This window comes from Trichosurus vulpecula, chromosome 4 (assembly GCF_011100635.1).
Source record: "Trichosurus vulpecula isolate mTriVul1 chromosome 4, mTriVul1.pri, whole genome shotgun sequence".
Lineage (NCBI taxonomy): Eukaryota > Metazoa > Chordata > Mammalia > Diprotodontia > Phalangeridae > Trichosurus > Trichosurus vulpecula.
The window spans coordinates 293,260,003-293,287,457 of record NC_050576.1 but is presented as its reverse complement, the minus strand read 5'-3'; the positions used below and the strand labels follow the sequence as shown (position 1 = coordinate 293,287,457).

Genomic DNA, 27,455 nt, shown 5'->3' with positions numbered 1-27,455 from the left:
GAGACTCCATCACTCCAAGGAAATGATCAATACGAAGAAAGTCCCCATGTGCACCAAAATATTTGTAGCAGCACTTTTTGTGACAGCAATGAATTAGAAACAAAGTAGCTGGCTGTCAATTGGGGAATGGCTAAACAAATTGTGGTATATTGATGTAATGAAATATTGCTGAACTTTAAGAAATGATGTGTTGTGATGAATAGAGAGAAGCATGCAAGATCTGTATGAACTGATACATAGTGAAGTAAGCAGAGCCGAGAAAACAATATACATACATAGTAACCACAACAGTGTAAACGGAAAGAACATCCATACAACAAAAAAATCAAAATTGAATGAAACAAAATTATAAAGGTCAAAAAGCACTCAATGAAGAGATATTAGAGGACACCTCCAACCTACTCCTTTGTGGAAATGGGAGGTCCACAGGTGCTGCACAGTGCATATGTTTTTGGACTTTCTCAATGTACATCAATCAGTTATGTTGATTTTTTCCCTCTTTAAAAATGCTATCTGTTCTATGGGATGGCTCTCCGGAAAGAGGAAAGGGAGGGGGAAGGACACTTGGGATAACTATGATGATGTAAGAAGACATCCATAAAAATTTATTTTTTAAAAAAAGACCTCTACAACCTGGCCACAACCTATCTTTCCCGGCTCATTGGACATTATTCCTCATCCTGGACTTTGTGACCTAGCTACACTAGCCTTCTATCTGTTCCTCACACTCCATCCTTTCTCTGTAACTTTTCATTGGCAATCCTCTATCTCTATGCCTGGAACATTCTCCCTCCTTAACTGTGGCTCAGAATCCCTCACTGTGTCTAAGATGCAGCTCAAGTACCATCTTTTGCATGAAGTTTAGTTCCAACCCTTCAAAACTAACTAGAATTTACCTACTTAAATTGTGAGGTTCTTGAGGGCAGGAACTGTTTTTTGCCTGTCTTGTATCCTCAGAACTTAGCACAGTGCCTGGCACGTATTAGATGCTTAATAAATGCCTATTGACTGACTGATTTTTTTATGTTTGTATTTATTCAATATCTTTAGGTTATGTCTATTTTTTCTATTTGTTGTCTCCCCCCTTAATGTAATATAACATAAGCTCATAATGAGTAGAGATTATTTCTTCTTTTTTGGACTTTCTTCTCAGTGCCTAGTATAGTCCTGCTCTTAATAAATATTTATTGATTAACAAAGGAGATATCTCTAAAGTACTTTGTAAACCTTAAAATGCTATAAAAATGTATAATTGTGTTTTGTTGTTGTTGTGACAAAAAAGTTTTTGACAGTTAACTCTGCCATTAATACATGGTATGACTTGGTGTTTTCTTTTTCTTTTCTTTTCTTTCTTTCTTTTTTTTTGCTAGCCATTAAACAGTTTTTCCTCCTTTAATAAAATGGTAAGATCAACTGGTAGTATATGGAAGCATTTCTACATTGCAAGTTATTCTGAAAAAGAAACAAAGGTAATTTGAAAATACTATCCAATGTAATGTTAATTTTCAAGTGAGAGTGATTAGACAAAGTTGCATTGGGAAAAAGTTGTAACCAATGAAAAATGAGTACTTTCTGTAGGTCTTTGAGGCAAAAAATCCAGAAAATATAGTCTTCTTTTACTATAATATTCATGGTTTACTCTGGTCTCAGATTTTTTTTTGGTCTGCTTTTCATAAACTGGTAAAAACTTATAGAAGCAAGATTCAAGAAACTTCGGGCCACTAGGTGGCATAGTGGATAGGGTACTGGCCCTGGAGTCAGGAGGACCTGAGTTCAAATCCAACCTCAAGACAGTTGACACTTACTAGCTGTGTGTCGCATAACCCTGACTGCCTAACAAAAATGCCCCCCCCCAAACCATCAAGCAACTTATAGCTTCATTTGTAATAAAGAAGAGACAAAAATATCCTCTTAAAAGTAAAATCAACAAGTAATTTTTAAATGATTATTTTTACTTGTTATCTCATTTGATCCTCACAACAACCCTGTGAGACAGGTGTTGTTATTCCCATTTAACACTTGAAGAAACTGAGGCAAACAGAAGTGACTTGCCTAAGGTTACAGTTATTAAATATCTGAGGTTGGATTTGAACTCAGGACTTCCATGACTTCTGACTCAGTGGTTAGAGCACTGAGCCACTTAGCTGGCAAATCATCATGCTATAAAGTAAAACAACAAGGACAACAACTATAAAGTAAAGCCCCCTCAACAGTTGGGTGGATCCAAAGTGGGAGATTTCTGGGAGGTCATAGATGAGTCACACAGGGTGCTTGGCACAGATGGGTTAAAATCTGTGCCATTGGAAGGAACATCCAAATCCAGGAGATCAGACATCTGTTTGAGGATCTGAGTTTTGAGTTAAACATAATACTTTAAAAATAATTTGTGATTCCAACTTAACAAAAAGTGCTTTTGGAGCTATAAAGTGGGCGTACAAAATATAACATTTTGAATTTTGTCTAATGCCAACTTGATTTTTTTCTCAGAGCTTCTATTAAGTGTATTCTGACTTACTCTGCTATATAAGTTCTGGGGGTCCTTATTCCATCTACTCAGACTGCAGATCAAGTCTCCTAAGAGTGGCTGGCCACACCTCCCCTTTCAGAGCTCTAGGGAAGAACCCATGATAAGTGGGTGGGGTGGGGGCTCTTATAATACCATCAGTCTGAGCCCTTAGGGGTCCAGTATGTTCCCCCCCTTGACCATATCAACTTCTAGTTAATATTGTCTCAATATCATCTATAGTAGTGCCCCTGCTATCAATTTAACTAATTAGTATCAATTAACTTTTACAAAGAAAGGGATATTTACTGAAAACACATAGAAAGAACCAATGTAGGAAAAAAAAAAACCTCACTCCTTCTCCCCTTCTCCCACTTTCCCACTAACTGGATCTGACATTCTATTTACTGAGTGATGTATAGTTGTGTGCATATTACTTTGAACAAGGAATAATACTAATATGGTTTCATTGTGTAACAGCAATGGTCATATAGGTGTGTTTCTGCTTACCTTTTGACCCAGAAGCCTGACTTTGACTAGATGAAATAGGGTTGAACTAGTTTCTCCTCCTTTAGTTGCTTCTCCATCAGTTAAGAGATGGATTTTTTTTTTTGCACTGATTTGGGCCTCTTACTTTGAAGAGCCACCAATTGTCCCTTCGAGATTAGTGAACTGTCTGTGGCCATTCATCGGCTCTAGACTATAGATGTGAATATATTCTGTGTCTGAGAACTGCCTAAAAAAAGCTGCAACAATTTCCATAAAATTTTATTTTGGGAGGTGACAACAGCCTCTAGGCTGGTGGGCCTGCTCTTGTGAGCTAAGCCTTCCAGTTGGAGAGATCAATAGCTATAGAGGGATAAGAGAGGGAATGATCAGTTTCTAGGAGTTTAGCAGTGAATGGGAGTAGTGAGATGGGTGGTAGCTTAAGAGTATGAGAAACTCAAATGAAGGAAGTAGTGTGTGTGTGTGTGTGTGTGTGTGTGTGTGTGTGTGTGTTTTTAATGGTGTGGGGAATGCTTGCAGAGTCTGTTGGCAGGAAGGAGCCAATAGATAAAGGATAGAAGACTAAAGGGAGTCAATGATTGAAGGGCCATGCTCCAAGGAGGAAAGCTGCCTTTTAGTTTTTGCTACTGAAATAAAATATTTTGCAAAGGAAATGCTGGAGTAAGCAGGCTTGTTTTTTTTCTTTGAGTCTTCCTGTATTTTTTCAAGAGGGAAGGTAGCCCTAAAAAGGACAGAGAGTCATGGAGTGAAATGCCAGGAGTAATCAACTAAACACTGTCAAAAGGGCATCCATTATTTAGCTTAGTGGGGTATTTAAACTTTAGGGAGTGGATTGTTTTACAACAGGCATGGCGAGATATCACCTAGAGAGATGAATGCAGGAGAGAATAAGACCTTTGGAACTTAGAGCTAAGAGTTGGACAGCCCTATCAGTTGGGCAGTACTTCTTAAACTGTGGACCATGATCCTATATGGGGTTTAAGAAGTGCTGAAAGGGTTGTGAGTGGAAAAAGTTTAAGAAGCTCTGGAGGAGAGAACTTCCTCTGCCTGTTTGTGTATTTCTCTGTCTCTATTTCTCCTTCTTGGATGGGGAGAGGCCATGGTTCCCTGGATGTCAGAGACACCAGTGGTCTTGCAAGAGCCCAAATGGAAAGCTGGCAGCATAAAACAATGTAAAGTAAATTACCTCTAGAGTCAAAAAATTGGGGTTTAAATCTTGCCTCTGGTATGTGACAATGAGCAAATTTCTTAACAAAATGAAGGTGTTGGATTGAATGGCCTCTGAGGGCCTTTCTAGCTCCCTGGTCTAGATCTGTAATTCTTAGAAGGTGGGATATCATGGCAAAATGAGGTGGGGAGGAATATAAGTGGCTGCCAATGGGCAAAGATCTAGGTGGCTACGTATCTGGAGTCCTTTGACTTGACAATTAGCTTAAAAAGCCCCTCTCTACCATTGACTTTGAAGGAGTAGCAAAAGAATGATCTTCCTTAAAAGTTTTCTTGAGAATACTTGCCAGTGGCTTTTGAATATCTTTTGACTTTCTATTTCATTCCTTTGAATATAATACAAGTGTGTTTTCCTTTGGGTCGCCAGACATTGGGAAGGATATGAAAGTCTTAATGAGATCGGGGGCAAGTAGGAGCCAACAGTGATAAATTTATGAAATATCATACAGTAATGAATTTATATTTAAAACTCTAGATGGAGCAGAGAGTAACCCGGGGGGAGGAGGCACTTAGCAGGAGGCTGGGAGGACTGACCAGACCATGCACAGAGATCCAGACTAGGCTTTGCTTGTCTAGGTGGGAGACTGAGGAAAGAGGACTAGGCTAGTTCAGTTTGAGTTCAGGGTGCCACTTGGTGGCTTATGCAGAAATTGCACCTTGAGTAGCTATTTCAGATCATACTCCTGGGAGGCATCCGGGCATTGATGACACCTACATCTCTTTTCTCCTTGGGTCCCATAAGGCACAGGTGCTTCTTCATAATAGAAAACTACCTGTACCAGTGAAGCTCCTTTGCAGATGAGGGAGAGGGTATCCTCCTATCTAAATTCACTTTAGTTTCTGTATATGTCAGTCTTGTTAGTTATGAAATAAATATGTCAGGGCAAAGGAATAAATTTAAGCAAATGTCAAAGACACAATGGTTATTAGTAAATGTATAAATTTCAGTGATTGTGACTTCTCTTCAGTGGTGAGGATTTATTTGGATTGAGGATCCCTTGATCAATTCAAGAGAGGTGGCTGGCTTCTTTGCTTAGGGTTATCAGTAAGAGTCAGACAATGTAGTGGAATGTACCAAATTCAGCATTCTGTGGGGGTGGGGACAGAACAGAGCCAGGATGGCAGAGTAAAGTGAGCTTTTTTTCTGAGCTTTCCCAATACAGTTCTGAACAGGATAACCAACAAAAAAAAAATCACAGTGCATCATTTTTTAAGCCAAGGGAGAGAGGTCTTCAGACACTTGGGTGGGGGCTGGCTGGGAGCATAGCACAGTGAAAGTGGCAGTAGCAGTAGCTGCAGCTTTGGCAGCAGCCCCAGGAGTTCCCAGAGCAGACAGACAGTAAGGGGATTGAACAACTGGTTAGAAAGATTTCAGGGCATCTTGGTGCTAGCACTGGGTGCAGGACTGTATGCTATTTGGCCACTCCTTTGCCCATTAACTTGTTCCCAGTCACAGTTCCAAGGCAGAGAGGAGCAGCTGTGATTATGAGGGAACAGGAGCCCTATCTGGGTAAGGACCAGAGCACAGGCAAACAAGGCAGTGACCAGATCAATCTATATCATATTACTTTGGAAGTACCAAAAACTTACAGGCCTCCAGACCTAGCTTTCACTTGATGTGAAAGCAGCAGAAGGACATAAAAGAATAAAGCTTAGACAGTCATCCAGCTGTACCCCCTGCCTGCCCCCCAGGGAACAAAGCCTATTCCAAAATAAAGTCCAAAATCAAGAAATAGACTGGAAAAATGAGCAAATAACAACAACAAACCTGAGCACAAAAACTACAATGCTGACAAAGAGGCTCAAGATACCAACTCAGAAGAAGATGAAAACCTTGAAAATCTCTACAAGCAAAGCCTCAAAGAAAAATGCAGATTGGAAACAAGCCCAACAAGAATTCCTATAAGCACTAATAAAAGAGATTTAAAAAAAAAGACCTACATTTTATTTTAAATATCAAATAAGAGTGACAGAGGAAAAACTGGGAAAAGAAATAAGAACTGTGCAAGAAAAAATATGAAAAGAGAATTAACAGCTTGGGAAAAGAGGAACAAAAATATTGAAGAAAATAATTCCTTAAAAAGCAGAATCAGCTAAACAGTAAGAGGTCCAAAACCTCACTGAAGGAAATAACTCATTTAAAACTAGAATTGGTTAAGTATGATATTGAGGCAGTACAGTAAGGTGGGGAGTCAAGGTGATTTCTCCCAATTATTAGGGTAATCTTGGCAAATCACTTCATCTTCTGGGTCTCTGGTCTATATCAATAGTTGGTGTAAATGTTCTACATGGATACTTCTAACTAAAATTCTAGGTGTGAATTGCACACATTTTAAATTTCTCATCAAAGTTGAGCCTTATTCACTTAAAAAAAACAAACAAACCTGATTGTCCTTTGTCCACATGGCCAGTTCTGATTACCCTAGTAATCTATTCATCCTTGAGTGGAACGAGTGAAGATTTCTCATAAAAAGGGACAAATTAAATAAATGGGAATAAGTAAGATAGCAAGGCCTCTCATGAAATCTAAACTTCAGCTTTCTACTTAAGTTTTTCTGCTTGTACAAGTTAGTCACTGTGGGAAGACAAGTTAGTAACCGTAGGATCCCCCGAGAATAAAAATAGCACACAGGATGCTCACATCCTCTGTATTTACCTAAGGGTGAGAGGCACAAAAGAAAGAAGGGTAGAGGTGAATAAGTCAACAACCATAAAATCCTCTGAGAATAAAGATAGGACACACGATGCTCACCTCCTGTGTATTGACCCCAGGATAAGGGACCCTTGGCTCAGAAGAAGAATGGATGAAAAGCCGGAAAGCCAGGTACAATGTAGACGTGCAAGACCAGTTAGGTATAAGAATGATGGGAGACAAAATGTAAGGGTGTGGGGGATATCCGTCACAGATGTAAGGGTGATGGGAGGCATCCGTTGCAGAAGCAAGGGTGGTGGGAAAGGCTAGTTTGCCACAGATGTGAAGATGAGGTAACCAACAACTGGCTTCTGCTTGTCACAGATAACCAAACCATTTGTTCATTGTCATTGTCACTAAGGTAGATTTATCACTTAAGATGTAAGAATGGTGCATCACCTGCTTGTCAAAAATTACCATACTATTTGTTCATTGCCATTGTCACTGGGGAGATTTATCTCATCCAGATTGTACCCTCAAAGCTTGCGTCTTCAAGCTGAGAGGAAGGAGGTTGGGAGGGGGAATTGCAGTTAGGGACCTATATAAACACCCAAATTCTCTGTGTATAGTGTGCTCTGACACTGAGAGGTGTCTGAGTTGCCCTTTCCCGAGGGATCGTAATAAAACTTCTTTCTACTTTCACCTTGAGATGCCTCTGCTTTATTTCTTTAATTCATAAATCTGTGTTGCACATCCTGAAAGTGTCTTTTTCTCTAGAATTCTTTACAGGTCATCACACTACCTCAGTAGTGCTATTTGCTTATATTTTAATCCAGTAGAAGAGTTTCAACAAGGCAGTCTTTCTTTTCTTCCCTCCCTTCTCTCATGTTTCCCTCTCTCTTCTGCTCTCCCTCTTTTCCTTCCTTCCTTCTTCTTTGCCAGGGACTGTGTTAGGTGATGGGGCTAAAACATAAAAAATGAAACAGTCTTTACCATTATGCAACTTACATTTTTTTTTGGGGGGGGTGAAAAACATACATAAAGATGAGTAAGAAAAAATATATACAGTGTAATTTCGGTAGTAGCTGGGGAGGGGGAGGACATTATTGGGCTCATGATAAACATTATTTTAATTAACTTTACTGATTTAACAAATCCCAAGTGGCAGACCATATTTAAACTTGACTTTTTACAATTAAACTAAAAAGTAATTGTGAGTTGTAATTGAATGGAAAAACTTTTGAATTAAATGTTTCATAAAGCTGAGCTCTAGAGGGATATCACATTTTCTCCCTGACCTCTGCCCCACTTCTCCTTTTTATTAATACAGTTGTCTTACCAAGACAGCCACAGGGTGCTCAGTCAGTGGTTTTCAAGCCAAGCCAATGGAGGAGCTTAGTCAAAATGGAAAATGCATACTCTATACTTATTTGCATACTGTGCTATAAATTTTCCAGAAGGAAATGAGAATGTAAATGTAAACTACTGCCCCTCTCCCACTTTAATATATGAGCTGGTTGTTGGAAAGGGTAGAAAAGGTATTTTCTCATAAAGAAGTAATAAATCAATTTGGGAAGAATAGAAGGTAGAGAAGAATGGAAGTGATTGATTTCTTCTTTCATTCATTAAAATCTTCATTAGTTTGAGAATTGCAGAGTATTTGCCTAGTAGGAGAATGGCAGGGACCAGAAGGAGAGCAATTAGTGGAGAAGCCTCTTTGTGTGGCACAAATTTTCCTGAATAGATCCATGACCTCCGGGCTTGCAGTTTAGAGCTGGGAGTTACCCTGAACACATACATTTCCTTCCTTTCTCATGTCCTTTGCTTCCACGTTTCTATAATGGTATGCCCATTCTACCTCCTCAGATAACACCATCACCACCACAACAATCCAAGATACCAAGTACATTGGTGGGAAAGTATGATCCCTCATAAGGACATTGGTGGGAAAAATTTATTTGTGGACTATCATGTATTGATTATTCCTACATTTGCTTTGCTGTAATGTCTATGTTTCCCTTTGCTTTATTGTTAATAAATGATTATGTTTAATTGTTATCATTGTGAGTAGATGATTTATGTAAATAAGAATTACAATGAAGTAGAGAGGAAAGGCTCAGTGGTGAATAAGGAGAGTGTATTTCCCAAAACACTGTTACCCTTAGGACCCTGAGAGAGTTGGAGGGTAATAAGGCAGTAGTGGTTCTTCTCTGAGAATTCAGATCTGCCAATGTGAGGGTGGGTTGGGGTTAACAAGTCAACGCAGAGACTTCTAAATAATTACAGAATCTCAAAGTTGGTGAAAACTTAGAGGCAATTTTTCCAATCTGTATCTCTGTATCTCTACAGAGTGTCTCCCTGAAAAGTTTTAATGAGAGGAAATCCACTACCTCCTATTGCATCCAATTCTACTTTTGGAAAGCTCCAGTTGTTAGGAAGATTAGCTTTGTATTAGCTTTGAATCTGTCTCTTTGATATGTCTATCCCCTGCTCCTATCCCTCCCTTTTGGAGCATAGAAGACCAAATCTAATCCCTCTTCTTCTATGGTAGACCTTTAAATACCTGAAGACAGTTATCACATTCCCCATAAGATTTCTCTTCTCCACACTCGAGTTCCTAGTGCTTTCATCGTCATATTTGTATGACATCATCTCCAATCCTCCCACCATTTATCTTCCTCGTCTTCCAACTTGACAATACTCTTCTCAAAATAGGGTGCCCAGAATTGAACCAGATACCTCAGAAGTGGTCTGACCAGGGCAGAATAAAGCAGAATTATCACTTAACTACATATTATTAATAATTGAGCAAGCAAAAATATACTTGATAAAAAATGCTTGGTGAATGGAATTTAATTATAAAGGAAGATTATATAGCAGGAATAAGGAACAATAGAGAGACAAATGCTCAGTCTGGTTGTTTAAAATTCAACTTATTGCAGATGTTCAGTCAATGGAAAGAGGCTATTCCCACCCACTCGGTAATGTAGAGGTCCCTGGTATCTCCCATGTTAGTGTCTCCGTGTAACATGAACTGGAATGAACAAAATATATCCCTGTTACACTTAGGTTTGCTTCCTGTCTTTGGCCAAATGTAGTCCCCGTTCACATGTACATATGTTCATATGGCCTTTAAACCTACATATGTACATATATGTTTCCATATATGCATTTGTATTTATATATAGGTTTATGCATACACACACAACTATATGTAGGCATGTATATGCCTATACGTAGGTATAATATGTGTGTGTGTGTGTGTGTGTGCTGACAGGACACAGACACGCCAATATATGGAAAGCGATATATCGGTATATTTTGTCTCTTCTAAGAGTGTGAGCTCTTTGAAGACAGGACCTGTTTGACACTTGTTGTTTTTGTCTCCCCAGTCTACTACAGAGTCTGACGCCTAGTAGACGCTTAATAAGTGCTCCTTAACTCATTATTGAAGGAATGATGGGGATTGAATGAAAGCGCATCCCTTCTGCAGACGGAACTTTCTCGCGCTGAGCTGCCCTCCATCTGCAAGGGGTGGGGAGGGGGGGAATTTCAGGGCAATTAAAAGTTCTGATTTCAAGACTGAGCGCTGTTAGGACAAGACTTCCCTGACCAATATCTGTTACCCAGAATCTTAGTTATGAGGCATTCCGGGTTCAGGGAAAGTATGCCGGATTTGGAGGACTTTGCTTTAAATCCTGCTCTTCTCCTTAATAGCGACGCCGCCTGTTTCCTTAATTGCAAAAAAAAACCAAACAACCCGCAGGCGCTGGATTAAATGGCTTCTGAGGCCCCTTCCACCTCTTGATCTACGACCAAATGAGAAAACCTATGCTTTCACATAAGTGAAGTGTTTTCTAAAGAAGCATTATACAAATCGTGTCTTAAATCCTATGGTTCGTCGATCCTTTTACAAACTCAATTGCCGAAAAATCAGCAAAAACGCCTAGTACCGAAATATTCTGGGGCCCCCGGGCTGGTGTAATTACGGTAAAGCCCTGTTTCTGGTATGAACGCGCGCGCGCACACACACGCGAGCACACACACACACACAGACACACACACACACACACAGACACACACAGACACACACACACACACACACACACAAACAGACACAGACACACGGACGCGCGCGCGCAAACTATAGCTACGGGAGTGCGCATGCGTCCAGTAGCAGCCCTCTTCTCCCGCTCGCTCGGCGGATAGATTATAGATGCCTGTTCCTTGCGCTCCCGCTCCTCTCGTTGAGTCTGGGCCGTGTAGGGCGGGAGAAGCCGCCCGAAAGGCGGGACAGGATCGTGCTCCGGGGACAGGAAGCGGATTGGGAAGAGGAGGAGGGGCCAGCAGAGGGGGCGGGACCTGGGGGGGGGAAGCTAGAAGCCGCATCAACCATGTAAGCGCTGCTTCCTGCCGCCGTCGCCGGTCGCCGCCGCTGTCTCCTGCACCCCCTCGGTGCTGCGTTACTGCCCCCCCCCCCCGCGGTAAATTGAGGGACTGGGGGGGGTGGTGGCGGTCTGACGGGCGTGGGGGAGGGGAGGCGCAGGTGAGGGGGGAGGGGAGCCGACTTCTGCGGAGCGGGGGATGGGGGGGAGGGAGGAAGTGAGGATGAGGTGGGGGGAGAGGATCGGACCGTGGGAGGGAGCGTCCCGGGAGAGGTCGCGAGCCTGCGGGGCTCGGGGAGGCGACCGAGGACTCTGGGCTGACTCCGGGTCATGTGCCGTGTCCGGACGGGCGGGGAAGGAAGGAGAGGGCGGGGGAGCTGATGGGAAGGGAGAATGACAGGTCCCTGGCTCCTGTCCCTGCGCCCCCGGCCGCGGCTCCGCGGGGTGGGAGGGCCCCCGACGCCGTCTTCTTTTGGGAAATTTTCTTTCCCCGACTATCCCGACCTCCCCATATCTTGCAGTCCCGCCTGTGCCAGAGATGCGATGCCCACTGCTTTCTAAGAGGGGTATTCATTCCTGCACCAAGGCTTCTCGTTGTGGGAGTTGGGGTGGGGAGACCCTTGTTTCCACTGTAAAGAGTCGAAAGGAAAGTTTGTGGATTGCAGAAGCAGACTGCGAGCCGGGAGGTTCCTGATGTCTTTACCTGGGATTTTGTGTTTTTAAGCCTCAAAACCCCTCCAGGTTTCCTGGATAACCTATTACCAAGTTTTCCTTTTAATCCTTCCTAATTAGTGATTTTAACTTTAACTTGAAAACTGTTCAAGGAAGGAGTGGTGAGGGAAAGCATTATCTGATTTGGGGAAAGGGGATAGAAATTAGGCTCTTCTGCCAAATAAAAATCTTTTTGTAAAGTATTCACTCACCATGTGAGAGATGCTGGAATGTTGCTTTAAGGAACCTGTTTATCAGGGTTGCCTTGGGGTGGTAGGTTTTTGTGGATGGATGTGTGAGTATTTCCAAGTATTATCGATTCCGTGTGTCCAGAGTTCTTAAGATTGTAGTAAACACATTCATCTATAATGGGGATGTTAGCATACAGATGTATAGAGATTAAATAAAAAATACATTTGCTTATTTCCAAGTTCTTTGAAGTTTATTTCCTGGTACTTGAAAATAAACTTAAAAAAATGAAACAGCACCTGAAATACACCCAAACTACATATTTTAAAAGCATATTCTTAGTTCTTTCTTATTTACTATTATTTGTTGAAGGGGGTGAATAGGCTAAGGCCTAGGAAGAGATAATAGGGACCTTCTTTATGGCACCCAATACTCCAGTTTCTGCACAATAACTCCTTTATAATGGGAGTGACTGGCAGTTTTTTTTTCCTCCTCCTACTAATGGGAAAACATTGTTAGACTGTGGTTTTTCTGCTTCACTGGCTCCAGTAACCCATCTGTCAAAAACAAATGAAAGATCTTTAATGATAATGGTTCAGCTTTCTTGATGAGAGCGGTTCTACCAAATAGTTACAATTTGGTTATTTGGAATGTACTGAAAAAACACTGGTAGGTCTATCCTAAGTTTCTTTTATCTGCTAAAAACATCCTGCCTGGGTCAATTGCAATTGCACTTAATTTCTGGTTAGGGCCCCGATTAGTTTTGTATATGTATGTGTACTTATGCTTTTTTGAAGTGGGAAAGGGTTAAGTGTTGATGATAAACTCATCAGCTGTTTCAGTACATAGGGCAGTACTTCTAAGAAGTGACTGTTAAGGAAGGAATTAGTCTGTATTTCATAAGGAACTATATTTTGCTCAGCATTTTTTTGTAGTTATTATTTATCTCCAAGTCCACATGATAAAAAAAATTCATTTACAAAGGAAAATAGGCACTCTAAAGTAAGGGTGAGCTAGTAGAAGTGATAGCAACACTATCTGGGAGAATGCTGTAAAGGTTATTAACCCCTGTCTTATTATGATTTGTACCCAATAGGGTTGATGGGTGACTTTCAAAAGTAGTGCAGGCCAGTCACCTACCTTATCAAATTTTTTGGCCTTTAAGAGCTGTTCCACTAAGAATATTTTATCATAGTTACCTTAGGTTGATAGGTGTTTGTGGATGTATGTGTGAATATTTTCCAAGTCTTACTGATTTTAGTATACAAAGTTTTAAAATTTGTAGCAAAGTTGCTTCCTTGCTTGTGAAAATCTGGTTGCCCTCTCCTACCTTTCCACTCCACAAATAGTGAATTGCTAAAATAGGATGGTAGGTGTGTGTGGATGTATGTGTGAATATTTTCAGGCCTTACTGATTTTAGTATCCAAAGTTTTAAAATTTGTAGCTAAGTTGCCTCCTTGCTTGTGAAAGTCTGGTTACTCTCTCCTACCTCCCCACTCCATGAAAATAGGACACTACTGGATGTTAAAATCATGTGTAAGTCACAAGTAATTAGTTATTTCTCACAACTTGGGATTATTTTGGTCAAGAAGTATCTTAGCTTGGAATACTAGTGTTTAGATAAGTTGAAGTTGGACTATCTCTAGTCATGTAAAGGATCTTGGTCTAATGTGAAAAACCTGAAGCTGGGACTAAAATTTGACTTTGATTTTCCCCACCAATTAGCAGTATGACCATAGACAAGTCATTTAACCTTTGCTGGCCTGTGCTTGACTACAACAAAGGACAATGCCTTTATATCTCCTTGTTGAGAGGATAAAATGAGATGATGATACATAGGACTTTGAAAAGTTGAAAGCATCATACAAAGTCATGGAAAAGTGTTGGAGGGCACTTTTGATACTTAGTCCAACTCTTCCATTTTAGAGATGAGGAAATTGTTAAGGATTAAGCCAAGTATTAATGGCCATGTCTTTCATATATAGATAGCAGGTAGGGAAACAGAAATATCCAAATCAGTGTAGTACTTTCATTATACTCTTGAAACAATTCAGAGAGAAGCAGAAACTTTGTTGAGGCTATCAGTATAATTGAACTGTTTTAAAATCTTTTTTTCCTTCTCAGATGACCCTAAATCCTGTAAGAAAATCCCCAACTCTCTAAACTGAGTCTTTAAGAAAAAGATTGGTATAGTAGAACCTGCATGGGATTGGAGTCTGAGAACCTTGGTCGAAATCTCAGCTCTGCTGCTTTTTAAATCTTAGTTAAATAATTTTATCTCTGTGGGCCTCAGTTTCCTCATGTGTAAAATGAGAGTAATTCGCTATAATCTCTAGTATCCCTTTCAGAGCTTTGTTGTAAAAATGTCTAGGAAGTATTACTTGAGGATGACTACTTTCTCCAATAAGTTATGTTAAAGGGAAAATTTTTAAAGAGCATGTTGATGAAAAGAGTATGAGACAGGTTTGCCTAGTGGATAGGATGCTGGTCTTTGAGTTAAGAACCTCCGAGTTCAAGTCCATCTCTAACATGTAACTGACCCTGTGACTTGGACCAAGTTATTTTATCTCTCAGTGTCATAGACACCTCTCTGGGGTTCTTAACGTAGGTTTTGTGACTTTTTTAAAAAAGTGTTTTTATAACTGTTGTTGACTTCCTTTGTAATCGTGTTTTTTATTTTATGCACTAAAAAAATATTCTGAGAAGGAATCCGTAGACTTTGCCAGACTCCCAGAGAGGTTCATGATACAAAAAAAGTTAACCCTGTTCTAAGGCTGAACAGATGATGATCTGTATTGTTTGAGGGAGTTTTCTTACCCTATGCCAATTAAATCATAGTTTCAATCCTTGTTTAATGAAAAATAAAACCTTAATAAAGGGGTTAATAAACTCAGTTAAAAGCATTTTTTTCAATACATTTTAATATAGACATCACTTTTTTCCTTAAATACCCTAAAATTGAATCTTTTTAAGTTGTTTGCTCTTGCTTTTATCTCATTATTAAGGATCAGAATTGTCACATTAGCTTTGTTTCCAGTTTTTTAATGCAATTCAATTTGGTACTTGCTCTGGAAGGAATGTTTTTGTGATTTTAAGAGCTACATGTACCATCTTTTCAATCTAAGGCTAGTTATATGAGTACAGTTTAGTTAAGATCCTCTTTTTATAGACTAGAAATCTATTTTCGTATGTGTGAATTTTCCTGAAGTTAGTCATTAATCTATTTGTTGCTGACTCTTGGGCTTCCAAGCTATCTTAAAGTTTTCATTTTGTCTTTGTTTTCCCAGACACATGAAATGGCCACAGATGACAAGACATCGCCAACATTGGACTCTTCTAATGATCTGCCTCGATCTCCTACTAGTCCCTCTCATCTCACGCACTTCAAACCTTTGACTCCAGATCAGGATGAACCTCCTTTTAAATCAGCCTATAGCTCTTTTGTAAATCTTTTTCGATTTAGTAAAGGTAAAACTTTAGATTTTGAAGGTCAAGGAACCCACATCTCTGATGAAGGAAATCTGAAGTTCCTTTCTTCAGCATTGCTTTTACATGCCCTCTTGAAATATCAACAAGGCAGAAGCTTTAACCCTTCAATTGTCAATAAGGAATAACTGCTTAGTAAGGAAGAGGTGGCATCATCAATTAAATCTCTAGCAATAGAATTTAAAAATCTTTGGATAAGAGGTTCTGGAAAACTGAAGTACTGAAAGTACTGAAAGGAAGTCCTTTATAGAAGAAAAAAAGTATCAGTACTTGATGTTTTCTTTTTCATCCTAAATGTCCTTTTCTCACCTCAAGAGGTAGTTTCTCTTGGTTTTTGAGTTTACAGGACAGGCATTTGCTTTTGTGCTTTTCCCCTCCTTTCCCCTGTCCTTCCCTCCCCTCTCTTCCCTTTTCCTCTCCTCTCCTCCCGCCCTCCCCTTTTCTCCCCACTTTTCTGTCCTCTTGAGAAGTAGCCACAAGATTCTAATTAAGGCAGTAAAGGAGTATGTGTTCAAAGGTAGCAATTCAAGGACAGTTTTTTTTTTTTAAATACTCAGAAAGTTACCAAGTATATTGTTGACTAAATCTTTTAGACTGATGTTCAACTGTGATAGATTACCAATGTGACAATTTTTAAAACCCTTGTTTACATAAGCAAGGTTTTCTTGTCTAAGGGAAAATTAGAAAGGAGCTCAGTTAATGTTTTGCTTTACGTGTGACTGTGCCATGTGAAATACTTTGTTAAGTCAATCTGAGTGATAGTGTTTTAAGGATTTATGAGGCTTGAAGTTCAGTTCATGTAGTTTAGTAGAAATGGTAATGACATCAACAGAATGCAAAAAATTGTCATTAATGATTATGGTTAACGTTTGTGTATGTTAATACAGTTTAAAACAAAGTTTAAAATTTTAAAAGTAGAGATAAAGGTGATTTAATTTATCTCATGCCCCTTTTCTTTTTGAGCTCCCTTTATGTCTTAGATTTTTCAAATGATTGCAGGTTGTCTTCTTCTGCAGAGAGACCGGAAGGTGGACAGGGAGATCAGCACTCTCTGAGTGGAAATTGGGCTAGTCCTCAACACTCTTCAAGGACACAATCTGTGAGATCGCCTGTAGCCTATAAAAAGCAGCTTAATGAGGATCTACATCGTCGATCTTCTACCGTAGTAGGTAAAAGAAAGTTGTTTTTCTTTGAGCTGCCTTTATGTTATAAAATGTTATTCTTTTAATCATTGTTCTCCCAGATTGTTTTTTGACTTATCTTTCTCCTTTATATAGTCTTGGTTTTGAGTGTTTAGAAGCTGTCTAAAATGAATGAAGTTCATAAGCTAGTTAATGGAAGAACTTTGTTTAGTGTTTAAAAAAAATTCTTGGTATTTATTACACTTCAATCAGTGTTAAGTAGAGAGCTTCTGATTGACTTTTGAGTCACTTGCTTGAGTTTTAGTGGTTCATAGGTTGTAGCATCTTGTGAAGAAATCAGGCTAGTTTTAACTTCATACATGAGTTCTGCATTGATGCTTTGGTGGCACTTCTGACATGGACTGCTTTCCCTTTAGAGGCCTTTCTCTTATGCTATTCCTTCCTCATTCCTGCTTTCACAGTGGCAGAACAGATTCATTTTCTGCTGTCACAGACAGTCTTGGTATTCTGCTGTCACTTTCTGCATCTTCACTTGATTCTTCTGCTCTGTCAAGGATTTGGATCAGTGCTTGAGATAAGAAGCTAATAAAGGAAGGGGGCCTGGAGACCTTGGTTTTCTCCTCTCTTGTCTTAGGAGCACGAACAGGTCATGTTATTCTTTAGCTCTTACACATTCCTTTTTGTGCCTTTTCCTCAGGGGAGTGGGAAGGGGGGCAAGGTTCATGTCATTTTACTGGGAGTGGTCCCCTTACATGTGATTCTCAGGAGCCAAATGCACATGGCTTCAGGATGGAAGCTTGTGTATGACTGAGAATCCACTGTGATCCCAGTAGCTTCTTTTTATATCTCTCCCTTACTTGTTAAATCACAAATCACAGACTGCTACCTTATTATAGTTGTCCTGTGACTAAGAAGAAATTGTACCTGGGATTTTTGTCATTCTTTATGAGGCAATGTAGCTGAGGTGTAGGAAAAATTATTTATAAAGTCTGATTCTTTAAGGAGATCTCTTATGAGCTTTTCCCCATGTTCATATTTACATATCCCATTTCCTACTTTGATCACAAAGCATACCTCTTATTTTCCTACCTTTGCCCCAAACTTTCAAGCATATGACAAACACTATCTCAGAATTAGATGATGATAAAGTATTTATTATTATAAGTTTGTAATTAATTTAGAATTATTATTTTATTAATTTATATTTAATAATTTGTTAAATAATACCAAATGTATATTTATTAAATAATATTAAATATATCATGTTTAATAATATTAATTTATAATTAATACATTTATTAAGTGTTATAAGTATTTATAAATTAAGTATTTACTACGCGCCAGGCACTGTACTAAGTAAATACAAACAAGCAAAATCCCTGCCTTCGAGGATCTTATGTTTTAATGAGAGAAAAATAGTATATAAGGGAAGGAAATATGCATGTGACAGCAAGGTTTGGAAATGTCCAGCAAATGATGAGGTGGTCTAGTTATAGGTAAGAAAAGGTGAAAGCTCACCTATCAGAACCCCAGGACCCAGGGGGTGGTGGGAGGGAGCTGATGAGGAGGCTGAAGTGGAGGCAGTATGGTATAGAAATGTGTAACAACAAGGCTGCTTGCAGCTCCTGTGGAGGTGTAAGGCCAATAATACCACCATACAGAAGGGCTGCTAGCACAGGTTCTTTGATTTGCTTTTCTAAGGAAAGCAACTTTAAGGGGTTTACAATTTCACTTTAATTAAACGTACATATATCATTCACTTAGTTCAGGGGAAAAAGTCAGCACCCTGAGCTTCAGAGAAAACACAAACAGAAAAATTACAAGCAGAAATTGTATAAACAGAGAAAATAACACAAATCAGCAGACAGGGCTTCTGTCTGTCCATAGCAATACATACATGGTTACCAGAGAGAGAAGCACCAACACCTGGGTTTTCAAAGCCTGGGAGAGGGGACTTCTTAAGGGCTACCCAGAGTTTCTCTGGCCAAATCACACGAACACTTCCAGTGAGGGAGCCCCAAAAGCAAAATGCTAATCTCAAAGTATATCCAAGTATGTATGTGTACACACACTTCTTCAGAGTCAGCCCACAGAGGGCATCACAACCATGTGACTCAAACTCATGTGACTTAGGCTTTCTTGTGATTTAAGCAGGTCATCAAAGACTCTTGATTCAATTAAAGACTCTTGATGGAAATGAAGGCAAGACTCAATCAAAGGCACTTGATTACCTGAGTGCTGAGAAGCACTCCAAAAGAAAAAACAGCAAAAAGTCCCACTTTGCTTGACCTTACAAAATGGTGTGTAATGGAAATAGAGTAGAGTAGTCCAGGGAATTTTGGAGTGCTTGTTGCAAGAGGAACTTCTACTGTATGTGATATACATATACAATAGTGGGTTAGTGGGTTACTGCAGGGGAGCTGTCTAATAAGGAACTACAACCTTTCACACATTTTTTAGATATGTTCATCTTCATTCTTTCCTTAAGTTAGTGACCTTAAAAGTGGCCCAATCTGTGCATTAGTGTTCTTTTGTATTCTGATTCTATTTTAAATGCTGTGCAATGGACCCAGCAGGCTAGGGAGTACGGATCAGGACAGGCAAGGCATCTTAAGTGATCAGAGACCTTCTGAGGACGTTGAAACTAGATCAGAGCTGTTCTGGGGACATATCTTAAATTCCAGGAATCTTTTGGAGTTTTGGTTTTTAGAGGAGTATGGGTGGGTTACAGAAGGTCTGTGAGTGATTCTTAATGTCAGATCCTTTTGGTAGGGATGGGTGATCAGTTTGCTCATGAAGGACTTACTGATTTTTGACTTACAGCAGAGCTCAAGGGGTTAACAGGTTCAGGCTGGAATGGGACTTTGATCGTGTCATTTTGCCTTTACAGGTCCATACAGTTCATGGGTGCTTTTTAATCTAATACTGTCCTCCTTTTGAAGGTGCTTATTATGAGTGATGCTAAATGACCTTGTAATTTTAGTAGTGGAATTTGAACCATTTTTTCTTCCTAATCTCTTCCTTGGGCTCAACATTTTCTATTTCCTTTGGTAGGAGGACTCCTATATTTACATAATTTATAAATTGTTGTTAGTTTCAGAGATAACTTTAAATTAAAAATTATTTTATACATTTTCACTCAGAATTTTTTGTTAGTTTCAACCCATGTAAAATCTAGTCCAAACCTATTTTTAAAAAAATAAAAGTTTATCTTTTAAAATAAAGGCACATGTTATCGCTAACATGAGCTTCCACTGAAACCCAAGTATGTTGTGTGGATACATACACTGAAGAAACTAACAATGCCTTATTTTTTTTTAAGTTCTGAATTTAATAAACACCAAAAATATTTCTATATAAAGAACAGAAAACAGTATTTATATGTAAAACCATAAATTTAATCTATTAAGTGCAGATTGCTTTTTCAAAAAGTTTGTAATACATTCATTTTGTTACCTTCAGAGCTGTCCTGCTTGTCTGGGTTTTCCTCCAAACTTCCTTCTGTTTCCTTCTAAAGATTCTCCAATGACTGTATAATTTCTTCTTTTTTTGGAAACAAAGTCTTCCTTTCTAGTTTTCTTTTCTTTCTTCTCTCTCCACTACTCCCTCTTCCCTTCCCCAGCAAAAAGGAAAAACACAGTCCTTGAACTGTTAACAAGTAGAGTCAAGCAAAACAAACCACAAATTTCCCATGTTCAAAAATGTATGTTTCATTCTGTGTTTGGCGATTGTCTCCCCGTTGTCAAGAGGTAAATATCATGCTCCATCATTGGTCTATTGGAGGGTTTTTATTTCATTCATAAAGGATCTTAAGTGTTTCTAAGTTAACATAATCTTTTCATCCTTTCCCAGACACCAGAAGGAAAGCAGAAGCTGTCGTAGGAGGCCATGATCCTAGAACAGCTGTCCAGCTTCGAAGTCTCAGCACAGTATTAAAGCGTCTCAAGGAAATCATGGAGGGGAAAAGCCAGGTATTGCCTAGAAGCTTGGGACTGTTAATAAGCAGCTGTTTAGATAATGCCATGATCACTAAAAACATGCTATAAATATCTGAAAGAACAGTTCATGCTGATGCTTGTTTCAGCAATTAATGCAGTTCGTTCCCTCTACTGTTGAACAGGGAGGAATGTAGAAGAGAGAAAAATGGTGTGTGTTTTCCCTTTCTGTATGTTCCTCATAGGTTAAAGCAATAGCAGGCAGAAACTTTAGCATCCTGCATCCTCTATTTTTCTTATTAAATGTGAAACTGGTACTGTTTTGCATGTGAATGTAACAGTTTCATTTTGGGTGTGCAAATGATGTGGGCTTATTCTTGAATAAGAAAAAAATGGGATACATATTTTCCTATTAGTAAATCAAGTCCTGTGCTAGGCACTGGGGATACAAATACAAATGTTCCTTCTGCGTTTTCTTAAATGATTTCTTTTCCTATTCAGCTCTTCTTTCCTCTCTCCTTCCCCTCCTCCCTTCAAGTAGTCTCTCAAACCTAAAAGTGAGTTGTATTCCAAAACTTTAAAAATGAATTGTCTTGGAATTACAGTGCATTTTTTCATAGCAACAAGATAATAAATGATAATTTGGTTTCCAGGTTAGTCAAGAAAAATCTGTTTTGAAATTCATAATGTAACTGAAATAAGTCAACTGAGTTCCTCTTTCTTTCAAACCCACCCAAAGTATAAAATAGTTTGAAGTCACATTTAAAAAAAGGTAAGATATATTAAAACATAAGACCCACCAAAACACAAACATTTCCCACTGTGTTAGACTACTGTACATAAATGGAATTGAAAAATGTGAAAATGTAGTTAATAGTTTTATATATGAATAAATAGTTTTCAATATATCTTTAATGCTGATGTTAGGAAAAAATGACAAGTTTAGTCAGGAGGATGAGGCAATGGATGGAAATGTTTTGGAGATTTGAAGGTGATTTATGGGACTTTCGTTTGCTAATGTACATAGATGTGACACTAGTGCTTCTTGTATGTATATCATCCATGACTGGGTTGGGTTTTTTTGGGTGATTTTTTTTTTAACAGAATGAGAACATAGATAGTTCTTTCACTCATCCATCGATGTCAAGAATCTAATTTTGTTGGTATGGGATGCATGGAATCAAATTTTTCTTAATATCCAAAGCAAGGTTTTTCTTTTTCTTTCTCCCCATCTCTTTTAGTGCTTTTCTCTACTTCTGTTTCTCAGTTTTGATCCCAAAGTCTCTCTGTGTCTCAGATGTTTAGGTCCTGGCCTCACACTGATTTCAGAGCTAATTCAGTGGACACTGAGGGCCTTGTGCCCCTTATTTCCTGGGTTTTCACCTTGCTCCAGGCCAAGTTCCGGCCTGGGTGACATAGCTCAGACAGGACTGGTGGTGGCTAGAAACAAGCCATAGTAGTCCTAGGCGCATTGTTTGCTCATTGTCTTCTCCGTGAATGAGCAGTTCTGCTCCCAGGGACCCCGCATTGATTGGGGAACATAAGGGGACGTTTACCACAAGGAAATGGAGTTGGAGGTGAGGGTAATAGTGATTAAAAATTCTCATTTGCAAAACTTTGCATATGTTGTCTCATTTGATCCTCGTAACAACCCTGGGAGGCAGGTGCTATTATCCCCATTTTACAGATGAGGAAACTGAGGCTGATTTGCCTAGAGTCATCCAATTAGGAAGGGTCTGAGGCAGGATTTGCACTCAAAGCTTCTTGTGTCCAGTGAGAAGGAAGCAGGATAGGGAGTGAATCCCAGCCTAAGAAGACAGATGGGAGCTAATGGAAAATGGGTAATGGAAAAAACTGGAAATCCTTAGAGTCAGTGAAAAAGCGAGGGTAATGAACCTGGACATGATTACTCACTTTTCTACTTGATCCAATTTCTTCGTCATCTAATGGAGCATCTTTTTTTTCCAGTTTCTTTTTTTAATTTATTTTTTATTTTTAGTTTACAATACTCAGTTCCACAAGTTTTTGAGTTCCAAATTTTCTCCTCTTCGATCTCCTCCGTCCTCCCCCCAAGATGGCATGTAATCCGATACAGGTTCTACATTTGCCTTATTTACACAATATTCAAGTTGTAAAGAAGAATTTTAACCAATGGAATGAATCATGAGAAAGAAGAAACAAAACCAAAAAAGAAGAAAAAAGGAAAAAAAAGAGAGAGCAAATAGTTTGCCTCATTCTGCATTCAGACTCTAATTCTTTTTCTGAATGTGGATTGCTAATGAAGCATCTCATTCTGGGTTTTTACTAATTTTTCTTGTGACCAGAGTGGTCTGTCTTTTCTATCTATCTAAACCTGGTGTGTGTTTTAAGGCCCAGCTTCTGCCCTTCTCTTCATGGAACTGACCTTGCTTACTGTTGATTTTCCTTTCTTTTCAACTCTCAATTTAGAGTTTGTACCATGGAATTTGTGCTTTTGAAGAAATAATGCTTTGTGCTGGATAGAGTAATAGACTTGGCTTCAGGAAGACCTGACTTCAGATCCTGCCTCTAATGCTTGCTAGCTGTGTGACCATGAGCAAGTCACTTAACTTTCTTGAGTCTTAGTTTCCTCATCTGTAGAAAGGGGATAATACTTCTAATACTTACCTCCCCAGGTTGTTGGGAGACTCAAATGAAGTAATGTATATAAAGTGCTTTGCAGAGTTTGAAACATTATACAAGTGTTTGTGATTTTTATAATATAGTGTCTTTTATTTTTCACTTTTGTTTCTCGGACGTTACTCCTGACTTTCCCAGATAAATTGTAAGATCTTCAGTGTCAGAGATTCTCTCTCTTATTTCTTCTGTGTGTATCTCAGTGCTTGCTCTTGTAGATCTTCCACTGTTGATAGGATTATAGGATCACAACTTCAGAGTGGTCTAGAGAGATTATACAGTCACCTGTAGAGATGAGAGATCTAGTCTAGAGTCGAGAGAGTTTATGATTACAGCTCTAGAGATATCAGAGATCACATTGAGAGAGAAAGAGACACAGAGATGAGAGAGAAACATCCAAGTTCACAGCTCTGAAGTCATATAGAGAGAGGGAGAGGCCATAATTCTAGAACTGTCTGGAAGGATTATGACTCTAGAGTTGTCAAGAAGGGATCATGAGCTGTAGAGTCAGAGTGGGGGGTAGGTGGGTGGTCCTAGCTCTGGAGTCGTCTAGAGAGATCATAGCTCTGTATTTGACTGTGTAAGGCAGGTAGGTAGGTGACGAAGTGGATATTGCACTAGGCATGGAATCAGGAAGACTCATCTTCCTGAGTTTAAATCTGGACTCCTACTGTTAGTAGCTTTGTGACTCTGCCCAAGTCACTTAACCCTTTTTGCCTTAGTTTCTCATCTGTAAAATATGTTGGAGAAGGAAATGGCAAACTACTCCAGTATCTTTGCCAAGAAGAGTTGGACACCACTGAAGCAACTGAAAAGCAACAACAAATTTTGTTGTGAAGGATCTGTCATTGCCTGAGAACCTTAGGCCCTCAGAAGTTATCTTATTCAAACCCCTGGTTTTAACATGGGCAACTGAGGCCCTTTTTACTTAAATAACTTGCCCAGACCATAGAGGTAGCATGTGGCTTTAGAAATTCTTCACCTTTCATGTGTCCTGGACTCCTGTAACCGTCTTGTAAAGCCTGTGGACCTCTTCTCAGAATAATGTTTTTAAATGCCTAAAATAAAATGTGAGAGATTACAAAATAAAATAATTATATTGAAATTCAGTTATTCAAGTATTAAAAAAAAGTTCACGGATCACAGTGATAGGGTTTTCAAAAAGTTGGTCGAGACAAAACTGCTGGTGACATTAATGCCACATACCCTTCTTTCCTGGCTGTGTTTTGACAATGCTCTAAGTTGCCATGGACACTTGCCTAGATACCAATTTAAGAGAATTGAGTTAAATGGGCCAAGTATTAGCAGTATTCTGGTGATTTATTGTAAAGATAGAAAATAGCAGAGATTACAGAACTTGTGTCTTAGTGTGTTACAAACTACCCTTTAATATCTAGAGCATTCATACCTCAGTGGTAGGAGTAAAAACAACCCGGCTGTATGTTAGTGTCAATAATTGTGTGTTTTCTACATAAGAAAAGCACTTGACTGTTTTATGCAGTGAGTCTTTCTAGAATCAGAAGCTTTAAACAGTGCTGAATTTTTTTACATTAGAGGTTTCTTTTTGTATCTTCCCTGTATGTCAGATACTGAATTTGGATACAGATGTTTAAAAATAGTAGTAATAATATATATGGAAACTGGCTCCTAATTTTTCAAATTTAGTAATCTGCATGGAATCAAGAACCATCCTTGATTCTTGGCAAATGCTTTCCAGGGAAAGCAACTTTAGATCACAGCCTCACATGTGCTATTGTGCTTCTTAAAGTAATGGCAAAGCTAGTAATAGAACTCTACTATGTGTACTTGGATCCCAATGTAAATTTTTGAGGAGGGAGATTTGTGACATTTCTGGGATGGTAAATATATGCTGTTGCTTTTTCTTAATTGCATCCTTTCTTGAGCCTTGAAAATTTATTTAATTTATTTTCTGTGATTAAAAGAACAAAATGAAAACCAAACCAAACATATCACTTTTTATGTTACAGGATAGTGACCTGAAGCAGTACTGGATGCCAGATAGCCAATGTAAAGAATGTTACGACTGTAGTGAGAAGTTTACCACCTTTAGGCGTAGACACCATTGCCGGCTATGTGGTCAGATCTTCTGTAGTCGATGTTGTAATCAGGAAATCCCTGGAAAATTTATGGGCTACACAGGTAAGCCTGTACTTTCGACAGTTGTAGTCATTATTATAACTACTACTTTAGACAGTATATAACCCAGCATTCATTTATTCAACAAGTATTTGAATGTATACTGTATAAAGGAATGGTTAGATACAAAAATAAATGACTGGTCTTCCCACTAAAGAACCGAACATTAAATAGGCAAACTAGCAACATAACTATATACATAATATAATACAAGGCAGTACATAATAAATGCCATTGGAGTGGTGTAAATAAACCTGTAGGATTTTTATGATTTACTAAAAAAATGAGATTCACAATATATAGAGGCCTTGAATTTGAGTTTATGCATAGAAATAGATTATGAGAAGTCTCTTGGATACATAGCTTACTGTATACCAAGTGATTTGCTGAAAGGTCTTGAACAGAAGTGATTCAAAGAACTCTAAATTATTTCGGCTGGTTGCTAACAGGTGAGTCAGCTGACCCTCAAATTAGTTGCTTTATAGAAATAACCTTTTTGAGATTAGGGCAGCCAGGCAGTACGGTGAATAGAATGTGGGGCCTGAAGTTTGGAAGACTCATCTTAGACACTTAATAGCCATTTGACCCTGGGTAAGTCACTTAACCCTGTTTACCCCAGTTTCCTCACCTGTAAAATAAGCTGAAGAAGGAAATGGCAAACCACTCCAGTATCTTTGCTAAGACAACCTGAATGAGGTCATGAAGAGTCAGACATGACTGAAATGTCTCGACAACAACAAATTTGAGATAAGACTGGTAGTGTGGGCTGATTTTACAAGAAGTTATTTCCTGATATTCTCATGTAAACTTATTAGATGCTAGAATAGGCTTTTACAAGTTTAATGTATTGTAGATTAAGGATCAAAGAGGCTTTATTGGGTGATAAATTGCATTGACCAAGTATACATTTTAGTATTATAAACTTTCAAGTCTTATTTCCCTAAAGAAGATAAAACTATTACATGGAAAATAATGAATCTTACTCCTGATGTTATATTACTCTCAATGAAGGTGGGTTTTAACCACTGTCTCTGGGGATCTTAAGCTGTGTGTTTCTTATTTTTAGTGCATCCTATACATTAGGTGTGCAGAAATATTTGAAGGAAGGAATGATGTGCCCACTTATCCTTCTTTTTTTCTCATTTTAGTATAAACCAGAGAGTCACTTTTCTTTTGTCACTGTTTGAATATTGAGATTGCTTATGTTACTACATTTTATAGCTTATGAATCTGGGCTTAGATTATGAAGATATGGCTATTAGCCAATTTTATTATAATTGTGATTGAGAATAAAATATGGATTGATAGTTTTCCATCATCAGCAACTTAGCTGAAAAACTGTTCTCAGAATATTTAAATTTGTGGGATGACTTTAGTTGCTATGAGAATTGATTTTATTTTGATCTCTCTATAGTATTTCTGGTAGAAGAGTGGAAACTTACAAATCTTATTCTTGAATATTTCTGTTTAATGAAATATCAGTACATCCTACCACTAAGTTCATCAGACACCAGAATTTATGGTCTCCTTGTTTATAGCAAACATTTTATAATAAAAAATTTCTAACCCAAAGACCGTAAGTTGCCCTAAAGAAACTTGTTTTCTGTTAGGGGAAACAGCCTGTCTTTTTGGGGGAGAAGAGCTTATATTCTATTGGTAATTTTGGAGAAGAGGCACTAGCAGCTGGGGGGGAATTAGGAAAAACATAGTTTGAGGTATGTGATGCATTTCCTCAGAATACATGTGACTTTGCAAAGGATTTGTGATTGCATTAGCATGGGGAATTGCCAGTATGGGGACTCACTCCATTGAGGCAGATTTGAGGAAGGTACTTACAGCACATAGAGGTTAAGTGACTTTCCCGAGGTCCCACAGCGAGTTAGTGTCAGGGGTGAGCTTTGAATTCTGATGTTTCAGGAATTTGA

The 27,455-nt window shown here is 38.8% G+C and overlaps 1 protein-coding gene across 1 annotated transcript in view; it reads left to right on the top strand.

The window, feature by feature from the left end:
* Positions 1–15,451: 15,451 nt before the first annotated feature.
* The window catches only part of PIKFYVE (phosphoinositide kinase, FYVE-type zinc finger containing), a 97,955-nt gene continuing 85,951 nt past the window's right edge, over positions 15,452–27,455 (top strand). The window contains exons 1-4 of the mRNA XM_036754216.1: positions 15,452–15,623; positions 16,658–16,810; positions 20,636–20,754; positions 25,362–25,533. Coding sequence (XP_036610111.1) covers positions 15,452–15,623; positions 16,658–16,810; positions 20,636–20,754; positions 25,362–25,533 — 616 coding nt within the window. The remainder of the gene's footprint in view (positions 15,624–16,657; positions 16,811–20,635; positions 20,755–25,361; positions 25,534–27,455) is intronic.